Source organism: Carcharhinus amblyrhynchos, chromosome 5 (genome assembly GCF_965287045.1).
Source record: "Carcharhinus amblyrhynchos chromosome 5, sCarAmb.v2.hapA, whole genome shotgun sequence".
Lineage (NCBI taxonomy): Eukaryota > Metazoa > Chordata > Chondrichthyes > Carcharhiniformes > Carcharhinidae > Carcharhinus > Carcharhinus amblyrhynchos.
In genome coordinates, this window is record NC_137328.1 from 97,963,560 (window position 1) to 97,980,904 (window position 17,345).

The 17,345-nt window shown below is 43.6% G+C and overlaps 1 protein-coding gene across 2 annotated transcripts in view; it reads left to right on the forward strand.

Moving 5' to 3' along the window:
* The first annotated feature begins 395 nt into the window (after positions 1–395).
* The window catches only part of hexb (hexosaminidase B (beta polypeptide)), a 46,102-nt gene continuing 29,152 nt past the window's right edge, over positions 396–17,345 (forward strand). The window contains exons 1-4 of one of the 2 annotated variants that reach the window (XM_080189274.1): positions 396–897; positions 13,222–13,287; positions 14,184–14,230; positions 16,478–16,588. In XM_080189274.1, coding sequence (XP_080045400.1) covers positions 468–897; positions 13,222–13,287; positions 14,184–14,230; positions 16,478–16,588 — 654 coding nt within the window. In that variant the 5' untranslated portion in view covers positions 396–467. The remainder of the gene's footprint in view (positions 898–13,221; positions 13,288–14,183; positions 14,231–16,477; positions 16,589–17,345) is intronic. The other variant, XM_080189275.1, reaches the window with a different exon arrangement.

Sequence of the window (17,345 nt, forward strand, 5' to 3'; positions counted from 1 at the left end):
CATTTTGATTCTAAGCGCTGAAACTGGGCGCAATTCAGATCCCACTTGGAAAACCATTCCCAAGCGCCCCCATGTCTGTGTGGGTTTCCTCCGGGTGCTCCAGTTTCCTCCCACAGTCCGAAAGACACACTGTTTAGGGTGCACTGGCCGTGCTAAATTCTCCCTCCATGTACCCAAACAGGCACCGGAGTATGGCGACTAGGGAATTTTCACTGTAACTTCATTGCAGTGTTACTGTAACCCTTACTTGTGACACTACTAAATAAACTGTAAAGGAAACTCAACGGATAACAATCGCCAAGTCGTGTGAGCGGGCGCTAGGACCGGGCGGGGTTTGGATTAGGTGGCGGGCTGACAGTTGAGGTTGTTTTTGAATATGTCACGTGAGGGATCGCCGCTCACGTGACCCCGCCGCACGCGGCCACTTAAAACCAGGTCCGAGTTGGCTGTGCCCAGTTAGACTGGCGATGGCGAAGCTTTGTAGCCCGGTGCTCTGGAGCTTGGCTCTGCTGTTCTGCCGACTGGCCACCGCCGACCTGTTCTATGGGGAGGATGAGGAGGCCTACCAGCCTCAGAAGGGGGACGAGGACTCTCCCTCCGGCTCCCTCTGGCCCCTGCCCAAAAAGGTCCACTTCAGCCCCGAGCTTTACCGGCTGAGTGCCCACACTTTCCAGATCGTCCACTCGCCCGTCTCCAGCGCCGCTGTCGGTTGCGGCATCCTAGACAATGCGTTCCGCAGGTATTTCTACTACATCTTCGGCAGCTCGGACATCGGGGCTCCGTCAGGGCCGTCTGCCCGGACGGCCGACCTCGAAGAAGTGCGCCAGCTGCAGGTCACTATTACCGCCAGTGACCCCGAGTGTAACCAGCATCCCAGTATCACTAGCAACGAAGCTTGTGAGTATTGCTCCAGGGGAGGGGATGGCGGGTGCATCAGGAAGTAATATCCCCCACGATCAAATGTGGTGCTATATCAGTGCAGCTACCACACCCAGGGAGCGGCTGTATTCCTATAGCGCTTCCGGGGTGCCCCTAAGCCCATTGCAACCAATGACCTACTATTTTTAAGAGGAAGTTCAAAACGTTTTCGTTGCTCCTTAAAAATAACTACAGACAAGTGGGCACGGTGGCATAGTGTTTAGTGCTGCTACCTCAGTGCTAGGGACCTGGGTTCAATTCCTTGCTTGGTTCAATGTCTGTGTGGTGTTTGCATGTTCTCCCTGTGTCTAGGTTTCCTCCAAGTGCTCTTGTTTCTCTCCACAGTCCAAAGATGTGCAGCTTTCATGCGTTGCCTATATTAAGTTGCCCCTTATTGTCAGGGGGACTAGCTAGGCTAAATACATAGGGATAGGAATTGGGTGGGCTTGTTGGTGTGGACTTGATGGATTGAATGGCTTCCTTCTGCTCTGTAGGATTCTATGATTCTAAGTCAATTATGGACAAATTATTGGAAGGAGCTGATAAATGATCATAGAAGACCAGATTTATTAAGGGAAGTGTCATCACTAATGTGATGGATTTTTAAAAAGGACCGTAGGAGGAGAGGTAACAAGCCGTGGATAACGAAGGAGGTGAAGGAAAGTGTTAAATTAAAAGCGGAGGTGTTTAGAGTAGCTAAGAGTAGTGGGCGAAGAGAGGATTGGGAGAGGCTTAAATGTCAACAAAGATTGACAAAGAAGTTGATAAAGACGGGTAGGAGAAACTATGAAGCTGGGCTAGCGCTTAATATAAAAAAGGATAGCAAGAGTTTTTATAAATATATAAAAAGGAAGAGGCTGGCTAGGGTGAACGTTGGACCCTTAGAGGATGAGAGGGGGGACTTAGTGGTAGGGGATGGGGAAATGGCTGAGGTCTTGAATAACTTTTTTGTTTCGGTCTTCACGGAAGAAGATGTGAATAATTTGCCGGGTGTTAGCGATGGAAAGGTGGTAGGACTGGAGGGTCTCAATGACATTATTGTTACTAGAGAGGCGGTGCTCAACAGACTGGAGGGACTGATTGTGGACAAGTCCCCAGGACCAGATGGAATGCATCCAAGGGTTCTGAAAGAAATGGTGGAGGTGATAGTGGATGCCTTGGTGATTATTTTCCAAACGTCGCTGGATTCCGGGGAAGTGCTGGAAGATTGGAAAGCGGCTAATGTTACGCCGTTGTTTAAGAAGGGTGCCAGGCAAAAGGCAGGGAATTATAGGCTGGTTAGTTTAACGTCTGTTGTGGGTAAAATGTTAGAATCTTTCATCAAGGAGGAAATAGCGAGGCATCTTGAGGGGAATTGCTTGATAGAGCAGACGCAGCACAGTTTCGTTAAGGGGAAGTCGTGTCTGACAAATTTATTGGAGTTCTATGAGGATGTGTCTAGGGCGGTGGATAGAGGAGAGCCGGTGGATGTGGTCTTTCTTGATTTTCAGAAGGCGTTTGACAAGGTATCTCACAAGAGGTTATTGCAGAAGGTAAGGAGGCATGGAGCTGGGGGTAGGGTGTTAGCGTGGTTAGAGGATTGGCTGTCAAATAGGAGGCAGAGAGTGGGGGTCAATGGGTGCTATTCAGATTGGTGGTTGGTGAGTAGTGGAGTGCCCCAGGGGTCGGTGCTGGGGCTTCAGCTATTTACCATTTATATAGATGATCTGGAGGAGGGAACCGAGTGTATGGTGTCGAAATTTGCTGATGACACCAAGATTGGTGGAACAGCAAATTGCGCAGAGGGTGTGGAGACTCTGCAGAAGGATCTAGATAGGCTGGGCGAATGAGCCAGGAACTGGCAAATGGAATTTAATGTTGGCAAGTGTGAGGTGGTCCACTTTGGTAGGAATAATGGTAGGAAGGACTATTACTTATGTGGCGAAAAACTGCAGCAGGCGACGGTGCAGAGGGACCTCGGGGGTCCTTGTGCATGAGTCGCAAAAACCCAGCCTGCAGGTGCAGCAGGTGGTCAGGAAGGCTAATAGGATGCTGGCCTTCATAGTGAGGGGGATTGAATATAAAAGTAGGGAGGTCTTGCTGCGGCTGTATAGGGCATTGGTGAGGCCACAGCTGGAGTACTGTGTGCAGTTTTGGTTGCTGTACTTACGCAAGGATATTTTGGCCTTGGAGGGAGTGCAGAGGAGGTTTACTAGGCTGATACCAGAGTTGAGGGGGTTGAGCTATGAGGAGAGCTGAATAAACTAGGTTTGTACTTGTTAGAGTTTAGAAGAATGAGGGGAGATCTTATTGAGACGTATAAGATGATGAATGGGATGGATAGGATAGAGGTGGAGAGACTCTTCCCACTCAAAGGACAGTAGGACTAGGGGGCACAGCCTCAAGATAAAAGGGGGGTGGTTTAGAACAGAGTTGAGGAGGAACTTTGTCTCTCAAAGGGTGGTGAATCTCTGGAATTCTCTGCCCGTTGAGGTGGTGGAGGCTGCCTTGCTAAATATTTTTAAGACGCAGGTTGATGGGTTTTTGATAAGAGAGGGGATTAAGGGTTATGGGGAGAGGGTGGGAATGTGGAACTGAGCCATGACAGATCAGCCATGATCTTATTGAATGGCGGGGCATGCTCGAAGGGCTAGATGGCCTACTCCTGCTCCTATTTCTTATGTTCTTTTGGAGGAGGTAACAGTTGGGTTGGTGAGGATGGTATGTGTGAATCTGTTAAGTTGGGTATCTCTTCTCAAACTGCCTCTCAGCCAGGTATCAGGGAACAGAGGTTTTTATTCAGTTTACGTACTCCACATTCCATGTTGACAGCCTACTCAAGGTGGTTCCCAATCTGCTCCTTCCTCACCCATGTCACCTGACCCTTAAAGGGGCTGTGCCCCAACACGTATAACCTAGTCTACATGGGTTTTAGCAAGTGTCTTGAGGTGCCACATGCCAGGTTGGTCAGTAAAAATGCAAGCCTCTGGGATCTGTAGGAAAATGGCAAGTTGAGTCTAAAATGAGTTTAGTGACAGGAAGCAAAAGTTAACAGTTAGGTGTTTGGGGCTCCGTTGGGTTCAGTGTCACATCTGCCTTCTGACATGTTGGTGTTTTAGACTGGAATGTTGCAACTCTAATTGAGAAGTTTCCAGATAATGCAGAAACTGCTGCTGTGGTTAGTGATGGAGAATTGCAGGCAGCGAACTAGTCAGGAAGTGGAAAATTGAATTCAATCCAGAGAAGTGAGACAATGCATTTGGGTATGATGGATAAGATGAAGGACTACTTAATTAGTAGGACTTAAAGCATAGAGGACAGGGACTTTTAAGGGTTTTTAAACATGCACTTCAAGGTGGATTAGATGGTTAAGATGACACGCAGGGTATTTTTCATTATTAGCTGAGGGATAGAATGAGTCCTATGGGAAAAGAAGGTGGTACATCTTGGCGGATGGTTCCCTGAGCAGACTGTCAGAATGCTCAATTGCCAGAACTTTCAATAAGCACTGAGACACTGCTTGGTTTCTGAGAAAGGCCCTCCTCGTCAGACCCTTTCTACATGACTGGAGTCTCACCCCATTTGCATATTCCCCTTGCAGTGACTAGTGAGGAAGAGATGGTTATCCACCTCTTTGTGGATTGTGCCTTTGCAAAGAAGGTCTGGAGCAAGATTGGGTGCTTTTTGTCAAAGTTCATCCCGAACAGCTCCATGACACACAACTCTGTTCTCTGTGGGCTATTCCCAGGGACACAGACACAAACATCAGATGGTGCTGGTAGATCATCAACTTGGTGAAAGATGCTCTTTAGTCTGCCCAAAATTTGGTCTTGCAGTACAAGGAGTTGTCCCTGACTGAGTGTTGCAAACTAGCATATTCCAAATCCCAGGACTACATGCTGAGGGAGGCACTGAAGCTTGGGGCAGCTGCCATAGAGGCTCAAAGAAGATGGTCACTAGCCAAGAACTTCTCACTCCAGTGAACAAAAGGGAACAGAACATCTTGTACCAAATGACTCATTGAATGCATATGTGAATATTAATGTATCTCAGTTGTACTGAAGGTACCTCACAAGAGGTTATTGCAGAAGGTCAGGGGACATGGAGTTGGGGGTAGGGTGTTAACGTGGATAGAGGATTGGTTGTCAAATAGGAGGCAGAGAGTGGGGGTCAATGGGTGCTATTCGGATTGGCGGTTGGTGACTAGTGGGGTGCCCCAGGGGTCGGTGCTGGGGCCTCAGCTATTTACCATTTATATAGATGATCTGGAGGAGGGAACCGAGTGCAGGGTGTCGAAATTTGCTGATGACACCAAGATTGGGGGAAAGGCAAATTGTGCGGAGGGTGTGGAGAGTCTGCAGAAGGATCTAGATAGGCTGGGCGAATGGGCCAGGAAATGGCAAATGGAATTTAATGTTGGCAAGTGTGAGGTGGTCCACTTTGGTAGGAAGAATGGTAGGAAGGACTATTACTTATGGGGCGAAAAACTGCAGCAGGCGACGGTGCAGAGGGACCTCGGGGTCCTTGTGCATGAGTCGCAAAAACCCAGCTTGCAGGTGCAGCAGGTGGTCAGGAAGGCGAATGGGATGCTGGCCTTCATAGCGAGGGGGATTGAATATAAAAGTAGGGAGGTCTTGCTGCAGCTGTATAGGGCATTGGTGAGGCCGCAGCTGGAGTACTGTGTGCAGTTTTGGGCGCCGCACCTGCGCAAGGATATTTTGGCCCTGGAGGGAGTGCAGAGGAGGTTTACTAGGCTGATACCGAAGTTGAGGGGGTTGAGCTATGAGGAGAGGCTGAATAAACTAGGCTTGTACTCGCTAGAGTTTAGAAGAATGAGGGGAGATCTCATTGAGACGTATAAGATGATGAATGGGATGGATAGGATAGAGGTGGAGAGACTCTTCCCGCTCAAAAAAGACAGTAGGACTAGGGGGCACAGCCTCAAGATAAAGGGGAGGCGGTTTAGAACGGAGTTGAGGAGGAACTTCTTCACTCAAAGGGTGGTGAATCTCTGGAATTCTTTGCCCGTTGAAGTGGTGGAGGCTGCCTCGCTAAATATTTTTAAGAAGCGGGTTGATGGGTTTTTGACAAGAGAGGGGATTAAGGGTTATGGGGAGAGGGCGGGAAAGTGGAACTGAGCCACAACAGATCAGCCATGATCTTATTGAATGGCGGGGCAGGCTCGAAGGGCTAGATGGCCTACTCCTGCTCCTATTTCTTATGTTCTTATGAACCTTGAAATGCAACTTTTTCTGCGTGGGCATCCTTTAAAATAACTTTGCAACACTTATAAGAACATAAGAAATAGGAGCAGGAGTAGGTCATCTAGCCCTTTGAGCTTGCCCTGCCATTTAATAAGATCATGGCTGATCTGAAGTGGATCAGTTCCACTTTCCCGCTTTCTCCCCATAACCCTTAATTCCCCTGTCTATCAGAAACCTATCTACCCGTGACTTAAACATATTTAGTGAGGTAGCCTCCACCACTTCAACAGGCAGAGAAATCCAGAGATTCACCACCCTTTGAGTGAAGAAGTTCCTCCTCAGCTCTGATCTAAACTGCCCCCCACTTATCTTGAGGCTGTGTCCTCTAGTCCTGCTGTCCTTTCTAAGTGGGAAGAATCTCTCTACCTCTACCCTATCCATCCCCTTCATTATCTTAAGTCTCTAAGATCCCCCCCTCATCCTTCTAAACTCCGAGTACAGACCCAGTCTATTTAGTCTCTCTTCATAGGCCAACCTCCTCATCTCCAGTATCAGCCTAGTGAACCTCCTCTGCACTCCCTCCAAGGCCAATCTATCCTTCCGCAAGTGTGGCGACCAAAACTGCATACAGTACTCCAGCTGCGACCTCACCAGTACCCTGTACAGTTGCAGCAAGACCTCCCTACTTGTATATTCTATCCCCCTCGCTATAAAGGCCAACATTCCATTTGCCTTCTTGATTACCCGCTGTGCCTGCAGACTGGGTTTTCTGCGACTCGTGCACAAGGACCCCCAGGTCCCTCTGCACCATAGCATGCTGCAGCTTTTCGCCTTTGAAATAGTAATCGCTCCTACTAATATTTCTGCCCAAGTGGATAACCTCACACTTGCTAACATTATACCCCATCTGCCAGGTCCTAGCCCACTCGATCAGCCTATCCAGATCTCTCTGCAGACTTTCCACACCCTCCACGCAATTTGCTTTTCCACTCATTTTCGTGTCATTAGCAAATTTCGTCACCTACACTCAACCCCCTCCTCCAGATCATCTATATAAATGGTAAACAGTTGAGGCCCCAGCACTGATTCCTGCAGCACTCCACTAGTCACCAACCGCCAGCCAGAATAGCACCCATTGATACCAACTCTCTGCTTCCTATTAGACAGCCAATCCTCTATCCACGCTAACACCTTACCCCCAACTCCATGCACCCTAACCTTCTGTAGCAACCTTTATTGAGGCACCTTATCAAACGCCTTTTGGAAATCTAAAAACACCACAGCCACCGGTTCCCCTCTGTCTACCGCACGAGTCACATCCTCATAAAAATCCAATAAATTTGTCAAACACGACTTCCCCTTAACAAATCCATGCTGCGTCTGCTCGATCAAACCATTCTTTTCTAGGTGCCTTGCTATTTCTTCTTTGACTGATTCTAGCATTTTTTTCAACTACAGACGTTAAACTAACCGGCCTATAATTCCCTGCCTTTTGTCTGCCATTTGATCTTAAGATCATTGTAAAATGTCTAGAATGCTTTTTGCAGTATTGAAGTATCTCAATACTACTTGATGTATGAAAAGAACCTGAATAATATTTTTTGTGATGGTTGCTTTGGAATGTTCTCTCAGATTTGTGAATAAAGTGTTTTTTTATTGGGGGCAGGATATAAGAGCAGAGGTTATAGTAGAATTCTTTTTTAAAGAACAGTAGTTCAGGCACAGTTAAGGTTACTGTGTATAGCTGTGATCATTACATTACATGAAAGGTTGCAGAAGAAGTTTTAAGGACATTGCAGGGAATGGTGAGGAGGACCTATATTAACCTAGAAGGATGCAAGATGAAAAGTGGGCTTAGATTGGAGAGCTGGTACAACTACACTATCCTGAATGGTGTTTTTTTTTTGAGCTGTAAAATCACTGACAATTATTAACGGCTGAAGGAATGAGTGACCACATTTGTACGAGAAGTACTATGTTTAATGGTGAGAGTATGCCGCCTTTAGCACAGTGTACGTCTACTAATTACCAATGTAGAACTTAGTGCCCGGTTAGACAGCAAAATGCCATTTTTGCTAAGTTAACAGTGGAGCAACTTTTCAATATAGCCACTTGAGCATACAGCAATGTTATCATTCCAGATGGGTAATAAAATGTTGGTCTACCCTCATCCGATGAATGAAAACATTTTTAATTGTGTAGAAAAATGTTTCATTGGCCGCACTAGTTACTTTGAGCTCCTTGCCTAACTCATGTCTGCTAACACCTTGAAGGGCAAGAGCAGCAGACACATGGGAACACCACCCCTGAAGTTCCCTTTCAAGCCACTTCCCATCCTGGCTTGGAAATGTATTGCTGCTGTTCTTCACTGTCACTGGGTCAAAATCCTGGAGCTCCTTCCCTGACTGTACTGTTGGTATCCCTACACCACAGGGACTGTGGTTCAGTAAGGCAGCTTACCAACCTCTTGAGGGCAATAAATGATACCCTAGCCAGCACCAACCACATCCTGTGAATTACTTTTCAGAGATCAACATGATGTGGAATGACACCCATGCCACAGCCAAAAAGCTGCAAATTACAGTGCTACCACTGAGCCATAGCTGCTGATGTCCCAATCTATTTTGTGACCATATTTGATCTTATAAATGCTGCAGGTAGGTTGAACTGCATTATCAACATATGTCTTGTGAACTGGCATTGACCTTTCACTGTGGATGCTTGAAGCCTGAAATAGCGCTGGAAGCGCTGCAGCTCTAGTAGCACCTGTAGGACTAGAAACTGGGTTGATTTTTTTATTCCTTTAGACCCATAAGACAAAACTGAGCCCTTCTTGAAAAACCTACTACAATGTTTTGGCCTCAATTGCTTTCTGTGGTAGCAAATTCCACAGGTCCATCACTCTGGGCAAAAGAATTTTCTCTTTTTGCTTCAGTTGTAAATGATTTACCCCATATCCACCAAATCAATGCAGGTGGGGAAGGTAGTCAAGAAGGCACATAGCATACTTGCCTTCATCAGCCAGGGCATTGCATTTAACAGTTGGCAAGTCAAGCTGCAGCTTTATAGAACCTTAGTTAGGCCACACTTGGAATATAGTGTTCAATTCTGGTCACCACACTATCAGAAGGATGTGGAGGCTTTGAAGAAGGTACAGAAAAGATTTACCAGGATGTTGCCTGATATAGAGGGCATTATCTATGAGTAGAGGTTGGAGAAACTTGGTTTGTCCTCACTGGAATGATGGGTTGAGGAGTGACCTGATAGAAGTCTACAAGATTGAGGAGCATGGACAAAGTGGATAGTCAGAAGCTTTTTCCCAGGAGGGAAGAGTCAATTACTAGCGGGCATAGGTTTAAAGGAGGTGTGCAAGGCAAGTTTTTTTTACACAAGGTGGTGAATGCCTAAACTTCCTGCCAGGGGGATGTAGTGGAAGCAGATACAATAGTGACTTTCAAGGAGTGCCTTGACAAATGCATGAATAGGATAGGAATAGAGGGATATGGTCCCCTGGAAGGGGTTTTAGTTCAGTTGGGCAGCAGGGTTGGTGCAGACTTGGAGGGCAGAAGAACCTGTTCCTATGCTGTAATTTTCTTTGTGTTCTATGTCCTTAGACTATGAGCCCTAGTTCTGGACCACCACACACCACCCCTCCCCAATCAGGAGCATCCTTCCTGCACCTGCGTTGTCTAGTCCTGTTAGAATTTTACAGGTTTTTGAGATATTCTCTCCCCCCCCCCCCCCCCCCCCCCCCCCATTCGTCTAAACTTAAGCAAATGTAGTCCTAATCAACTTGATCTCTCCTCATACATCAGTCCTGCCATCTCAGGAATCAATCTGGTAAACCTTTGCTGCACTTCATCTGTAGCAAGAATATCCTTCCATGGATAAGGAGACATAAGAACATAAGAAATAGGAGCAGGAGTAGGCCATCTAGCCCTTCGAGCCTGCCCCGCCATTCAATAAGATCATGGCTGATCTGTCGTCGCTCAGTTCCACATTCCCGCCCTCTCCCCATAACCGTTAATCCCCTCTCTTATCAAAAACCCATCAACCTGCGTCTTAAAAATATTTAGCGAGGTAGCCTCCACCACTTCAACGGGCAGAGAATTCCAGAGATTCACCACCCTTTGAGTGAAGAAGTTCCTCCTCAACTCTGTTGTTTTTTGTTTTTGTTGTATTTGTGCATAAAGCAGCTCAATCTCCTTGGTATCAATCTTTTATTACATCAAAAACATTATTGACAATTACAATACCAACTGAGGAGAAGGACATATAAAATGAATTTATATAACACTATGTATAGAAAATATATATTACAATAATGTTTAGCCTGTTAAAATAAATGTCTGTTTAGCTGGAAGAGTCCTGTAAGCTTCATTATGTCAATTGTTACCACTGGGTCTGACAGTTTCAACCTGGTTATGAAGAAGCACTGGATGTTGCAGAATCTCTTGCTCCCATCACAATACTATTTTTGTCACTCAGGTTCTTAACAACAGTTGCAGCTGGAGACTGCAGTACTTTGCGAGAAAGCCTCATCCTTCCATCTGTGGGATCACGACCAAAATATTTCACCTGAATTTGCTGTCCAAAACTGAGACCAAAACTGCACATGGTATTCCAGGTGTGGTCTCACCAAGGTGCTCTGTATTTGCAGCAAGACATTCCTGCTCCTGTACTTGAATCATCTTGCTATGAAGGCCAACATACTATTTGCTGCCTTTACTGTCTGCTACAACTTTCAGCAACTGGTGTACAAGGACACCCAGGTCTCACTGCATGTTCCCCTATCTTGATCTAAACCAGTCAGATAACCTGACTTCCTGTTTTTGTTAGAGAGCCTAAAGTGCCTTTGTCTATTTGAGTGTTGTATCTATTTCCTTTTAAAGGGGGAAAGTATTAGTTCATTATTTTCTATCTTCCTGAAGAAGATTCTGGTCCATTTTTAAAATACCCTCCTCCCCTATATTGGCATTATGCTTGGGTCTGCTGTTCTTGGCCTTTTCAGTAATGTTGATTGTAGTGGGAAACTGACACTGGCTCAAAAAGCTAATTCCTCAATATATCTAGTGTGGTTTCTCTCGAGTGATTCTGGTTTTGGTCCTTTTGTATTCTTATTCTCTCTAACAGCAAAGCAGCTTCACTGCAAGCAATCAAATAATCATTGCAGACTACCCAGGAAGGAGTCATTCGAACAGGGATAGGACACTTGACGCTTAAGTCTTATCATTCAGCTACATCATGGTGCATTGCATATGCTCTTTTTTCATTCTTTTAAGAGGGCCAAGGATTAGACGAGTAGTTGCTGCATGGACAAGAAGCCGGTTAAATGATTGATGTTTCTTTAGCCTGGAAAAAGTGTGTAGTGACTTCCTACCATGATGTTAGAACCACTCCTCTTTGATAAATCCCATGCTATTCCCTGTGTTGAACTTTATCTTCCATAATATTTCTCAAGTTGTAACTTTTTGCTCCTATTTACAGACTTGCTGTACTTCCTAATAGTGGTCTCTACAAGCTATTCTCTTATCTGTTATCTTGGTCATTTTAATATAAATGGTCATAGGAAAAATCCTTGAAGCACACATTTCACCAATCCAAGAATATCCTGTTTATCTCTACTGCCTTCTATCTCCTAAGCAGTTACCAACCTGTGTCTCAAGGTTGCCCCCAATTGTATTTCATTCTTTTTTCCTAAACTCTCTTGTGTGAACCTTACTGAATGCCAACTGAAAATTTATGTAGGCCTTGCTGGTAGATTCTGATGAACTGTTAGATTTGCAGCTTTGCTTGTAGCTTAACTAATTTTGAGTAGTTGTTCAGCTTGGTAATGCTATGGCATGGGGAAACAGCATATTACCTAGAATGGCTTCACTGTATACTTCAGGAATGATGTGTTGTTCTGGAGGAAACTATGATACCATTCAGCAGCATTCATTCTGTATTGTGACTGATGTTTCTTGAAGTATCTAATTAATCATTTGCCAGTATGGCTGCTCAGTTTGCCTATATGTCTAAAAGTAGTTGACTGTAAAAAGACTTGTGTTTTTAGACAGTACTTTTCAAGCCCATTGAACACCTATAGCCAGTGGAGTAATTTTGAACTGTGGTTACTCTTAAAATGTGACAACCAAATCAAATGCAACAAATTCTCAAATAGCAGCCTGACAATGGCTAAATTATCTGTTTGTGAAACATAGAACCTAAAAGCAGGAGTAGGTCATTTGGCCCTTCAAGTCTGCTCCATCATTAATTTTGATCATGGCTGATCATTGAATTCAATACCCTGATCCCCTGCCCCCAATATCCCTTTAGCCCCAAGAACTACCTCTAATTTCTTGAAATCAGACAACATTTTGGCCTCAGCTACATTCTGTGGTAGTGAATCCCATATATTCGCCAACCACCCTCCTGGTGAAGAAATGTCTCCTCAACTGACTTCTGAAAGATTTACCCCTTATCCACAAATTATGGCTCCTAGTTCTGGACTCCCCCACCATTGGGAATATTCTTTCTGAATCCACCCTGTTAGAATTTTATAAGTTTCTATGGGATCCCCTCTCTCTTCTAAACTCCAGTGATTATAATCCCAACCAATTTAATCTCTTATGGCAGACCTGCCATCCCAGAATCAGCTTGGTAAGCCTTTGCTGCACATCCTTCCTCAGATAAGGACACCAAAACTGCACACAATACTCCAGGTGTGGCCTCACCAACACCCTATATAAAAGATAAATATTGGCTTGGGCACCAAGGATAACTCCCCTGCACTATTTCAAAATAATGTCATAGGTTTGTTTACATCCACCTGAGCGGGCTAATGAGGCCTCAGTTTAATTTCTCATCTGAAAGATGGCACCTCCAATGATGCAGGATTTCTTCAGTGCTGCAGTGTCAGCCTAGATTTTTGTGCTCAACTTCTGGAGTGGGATTTAAACCTAGAACTTTAAACAATACACTACTAGTTTTGGAATTGCCTGTGTATGTTAATTTTCCAGAATAAATTCAAATTATTTCTTTCCTATCACCATTCATGCACAATGTAATCAAATTTTGCTTTCTTTGGTCAGAATGTGACATGGATTTTTGTCTACTTCTATTTTTTGTTTTCTTTTAGATGAAATCAGTATTACACAACCTACAGCTACTCTGAAATCAGAAAGTGTGTGGGGTGCACTGCGAGGTAAGTGTTAGAAAGTTTGCCTCAAACCTTTTAGCTTGCTTAATTAGTGACTGTGTCTCAAACCAACTCATCTGACACTGTGAAAAGACAAGGTAGTGGAAAGAATTTTTCTGAATTAAATTGCCATAATAGAATCATGGATAATTTTTCCCATTGGAACCAAGAGCTTTGGATTTTTTAAGATTGATGTTGGTGTTAAATGGGAAGTTATAGTAGAATTGTGTGGCTGAAGTGGAAAGCACACTTGGTTATTGGGGGGCATCCTAGCATATTTTATTTAATGTAAATTAATTGTACCATGTGTTGCACACAGTCAAAGACACTTTGCCTTGTAATGGGTAAAGCATTATACCATAAGACATAGGAGCAGAATTAGGCCACTTAGCTCATCGAGTCTGCTCTGCCATTCAATCATGGCTGATTTTTTTTTTCCTCATCTCCATTGTCCTGCCTTTTTCCCCATAACCCTGATCCCCTTATTAATCAAGAACCTATCTATCTACCTTAAAGACACTCAATAACCTGGCCCCACAGCCTTCTGCAGCAAAGAGTTCCACAGATTCACCACTCCTGGCTGATGAAATTCCTCCATCTGTTTTAAAGAATCTTCCCTTTAGCCTGAGGTTGTGCCCCCTGGTTCTAGTTTTTCCTACTAGTGGAAACGTCCAACTGCATTATTAAGTGTAATTTATGGGATCAATTGGTAAATTTGAGGGATGGTTAAGTGTGAGAAGTTTGAAAAAATTAAATATACAAGTCATCTGCTTGGTTAACAATATGTTTAAACTGTTCAGTATGGAAGAAATATTTGTCAACTCAATATTTTGAGTTGGACTTCTTGTCCAGTGAAACTGTTTGTTAACTTTATTTTAAAATTCGTGCAATTTTCATTTCAGGACTTGAGACCTTCAGCCAATTGGTCTTTGAGGATGAATTTGAAACTGTAAGCTATTTTCAGGATTCTGCTTTGTGGAAATTTTAGAAACTAATTGTTTTTCCTTTGCTTTGTCAAATTAATAGGCTGGCACACCAAGTGTGCAGTAACTTGGGTTTCTTCAAACGTGGGCCTTAACAAAAAGGTTGATTTAAGTAAACAAAGTAGAAGTTTAAACAAATAGCTAGTGTCCATTTGTGCTACAAACTCATTGCTGAGCATGATGCTTTTGAGTACAAGCTGGAGAATTGATATTGCTTTTGTGCCTTGGACAAAAGGGTACATTCTATTCTTAACCCCTACATTGTAATTCTCTACTTTTCTAAAGAACTTGCTGATGGAAGTTGCTGACATGCGGCTTATCATTGTTTGGAGTCACTTGTCCATGTTTGTCTTTTATGTGTTTCACTTCGCATCTGACTCTAGAGATCACCACAGTTAATGGAAAAATAACAAGGTTTAAATTTTCTTCATGAAGTTCTCAAATGGTAGAACTTAGGCCATGTTGCCCTTACCTTTGGACATTATGTGAAGGTAAATAGTACTGTTTCCTGTAAGTTTCAACAACCAAGAATTCCCATGTTGGCCCTTTTTAAGTTGTGGTGCATTGTTGGCTGTGCAAGGTTTAAAGGGCCCAAGAACATCCAGGCTAAAAAAAAATTGGAGGACAGGTTGGCACGTAGTTATGAACCTGCATCTTAGTCCCTTTCCTTTAGATTGGAATTTGCTCTTCTGAATCATTTGAGACTTGACATATTAATGACCACTTGAGCCAGGAAGAAATTATTTTGCCAATCATTCACTGAAGTGTACATCTAATCTACACTAATTACTTTGCTTTAACGCTGTGTTGGTAGTTGGAGTAATTACTCCAGGAACCGTGTGAGAGTTTTGATATAGCCTCCTATTTCCTTTCTGTCTTTTTCAAATTGCTGGGCTTTGGTACAGTGAAGTTGCTACCAACATTGCCACTTTTCTTCAGGTATAAGACCACGCAACCTAAAATAGTTTTGGATGAGGTGATGAGTGAAATTCCTGCTTGCAAAAACTAGGAGCAGGAGTGTTCTGCGTTCAATATGATTATGGCTGATCTCATCACGGCCTCATCTCCACCTCCCCATAAACCTTCATCCCACTCTTAATTAAAAACTGATCTATCTCCACATTTGTTTAGTTTAGTGTTCTGGCACCCCCCACTCTTAATTAAAAACTGATCTATCTCCACATTTGTTTAGTTTAGTGTTCTGGCACCCATTGCACTTTGGAATAGAGAATTTCACAGATTCACGACCTGTAGCCCGAATGAAAGCAATTATCTATAACAAATTATATAGCTATACCACTCAAACAAATCTATTTGGAGTACAATGTATTTCATTAATATAATAATGTTAAATCTCGCTTTTCTAAACTCCAGCGAGTATAAACCTAAACTGCTCAACCTTTCTTGATAAGACCAGTCCACCATCCCTGGAATCCAAAAATGAACCTTCCCTGAACTGCCTTTAATGCATTTGCGTCATTCCTCAAGGAAGGGGACCAAAATTGTGTGCAGTACTCCAGATGTGATCTCACCAATGTCCTATGCAATTGCAACAGCATCTCCCTATTTTTATACACTATACCATTAGCAATGAATGCCAAAATTCCATTTGCCTTCCTTATTACCTGCTGCACCTGCATTATGATTTTTGTGATTTGTGCATGAGGACATATCTCTCTGCACTGAAGTTTCCCTCCATTTAGATAATTTGTCTTTTAATTCCTTTGACCAAAAACCTCACACTTATCCAAGTTAAATGCCATCTGCCAAATTTTGGTCCACTTACCTAAACTATCCATGTACTTGTAAATGTCCATATCCACTCGTAAATGTCTTACTCTCTCACCTATTATGTTGTCTGCAAACTTGACTTGAATGCAAGGATAGAGTGTACTATAACCATTAAAATAAATTGCAGTTGCTGCCCATGAACTGAGCCCTGTGGCATGCCATTGTGAATAATTAGTGTGGCTGGGTTTAACTCACTTTGGGGACTTGGCACAATTTTATAATTTTTACGTATGCTTTTTGCGTGTCTGTTCGTGTGCATGTGCCTTTGCTGTCTCACCTCCTCCTTTTTGTGTGAAGGGGTGTTATGTTCAATAATTGTGCTAATATTCTGAAGATCATAAATGCCAGGAAGCTTCATGCTGCTTAGTGGGTGAAAATTGTGCCAATTGACCACTTGTTCAAAATACATTCTTCTCTTTCAGATTCTCATTAATAAAAGTGAGGTTTTGGATGCTCCAAGATTCGCTCACAGAGGAATTTTACTTGATACATCTCGGCACTATTTGCCTGTTAAAACAATCCTTGACACCTTGGTAAGAAGCCCTAGTGACTATTAACTTGTGTGCATGCGAAGAGTAATTTCTTATAATTCACCATCCAGAAACTTGATATGAAGCTAAAGCAAAAAGACCCTGAATCTAAAATAGAAATAAAAATTGGAAATATACAAATCTGCCTATTTCTTATGGCTAACTGAAGTAGTTCACTTGATCCAGTTTCTTATCTGCTGAAAATCTTTAACCTGCGACATTAAGTTTTTTTTTGCACTGGTTGTTTATAGAAGCATGGAATAGCACAGGACAACAGAGGGCATTTGGCCCATCCACCCTTTTGCCAATGAAAATATCCTTTCACTTTCTTTTGAGACCTTCAGCAGTGATTAGTACTGATGTCTCAGTGCCAGGAATCTGGGTTCAATTCCAGCCTTGGATAGGGTGGCATGGTGGCACAGTGGTTAGCACTGCTGCCTCACAGCGTCAGGAACCTGGATTTGATTCCTGGCTTGGGTCACCTGTCTGCTGAATCTGCACGTTCTCATTGTATCTGTGTGGGTTTCCTCCCACATTCCAAAAGATGTGCTGACTAAGTGCATTGACCATGCTAAATTCTCCCTCAGTGTACCTAAACAGGTGCTGAAGTGTGGTGACTAGGGGGTTTTCACATGTAACCTCATTGCAGTGTTAATGTAAGCCTACTTATTACACTAATAAAACAAATAAAAATTCTCCCCACGTCTGTGTGAATTTCCTCCCATATTCCAGAGATGTTGGTTAGGTAGGCCATTCAAAA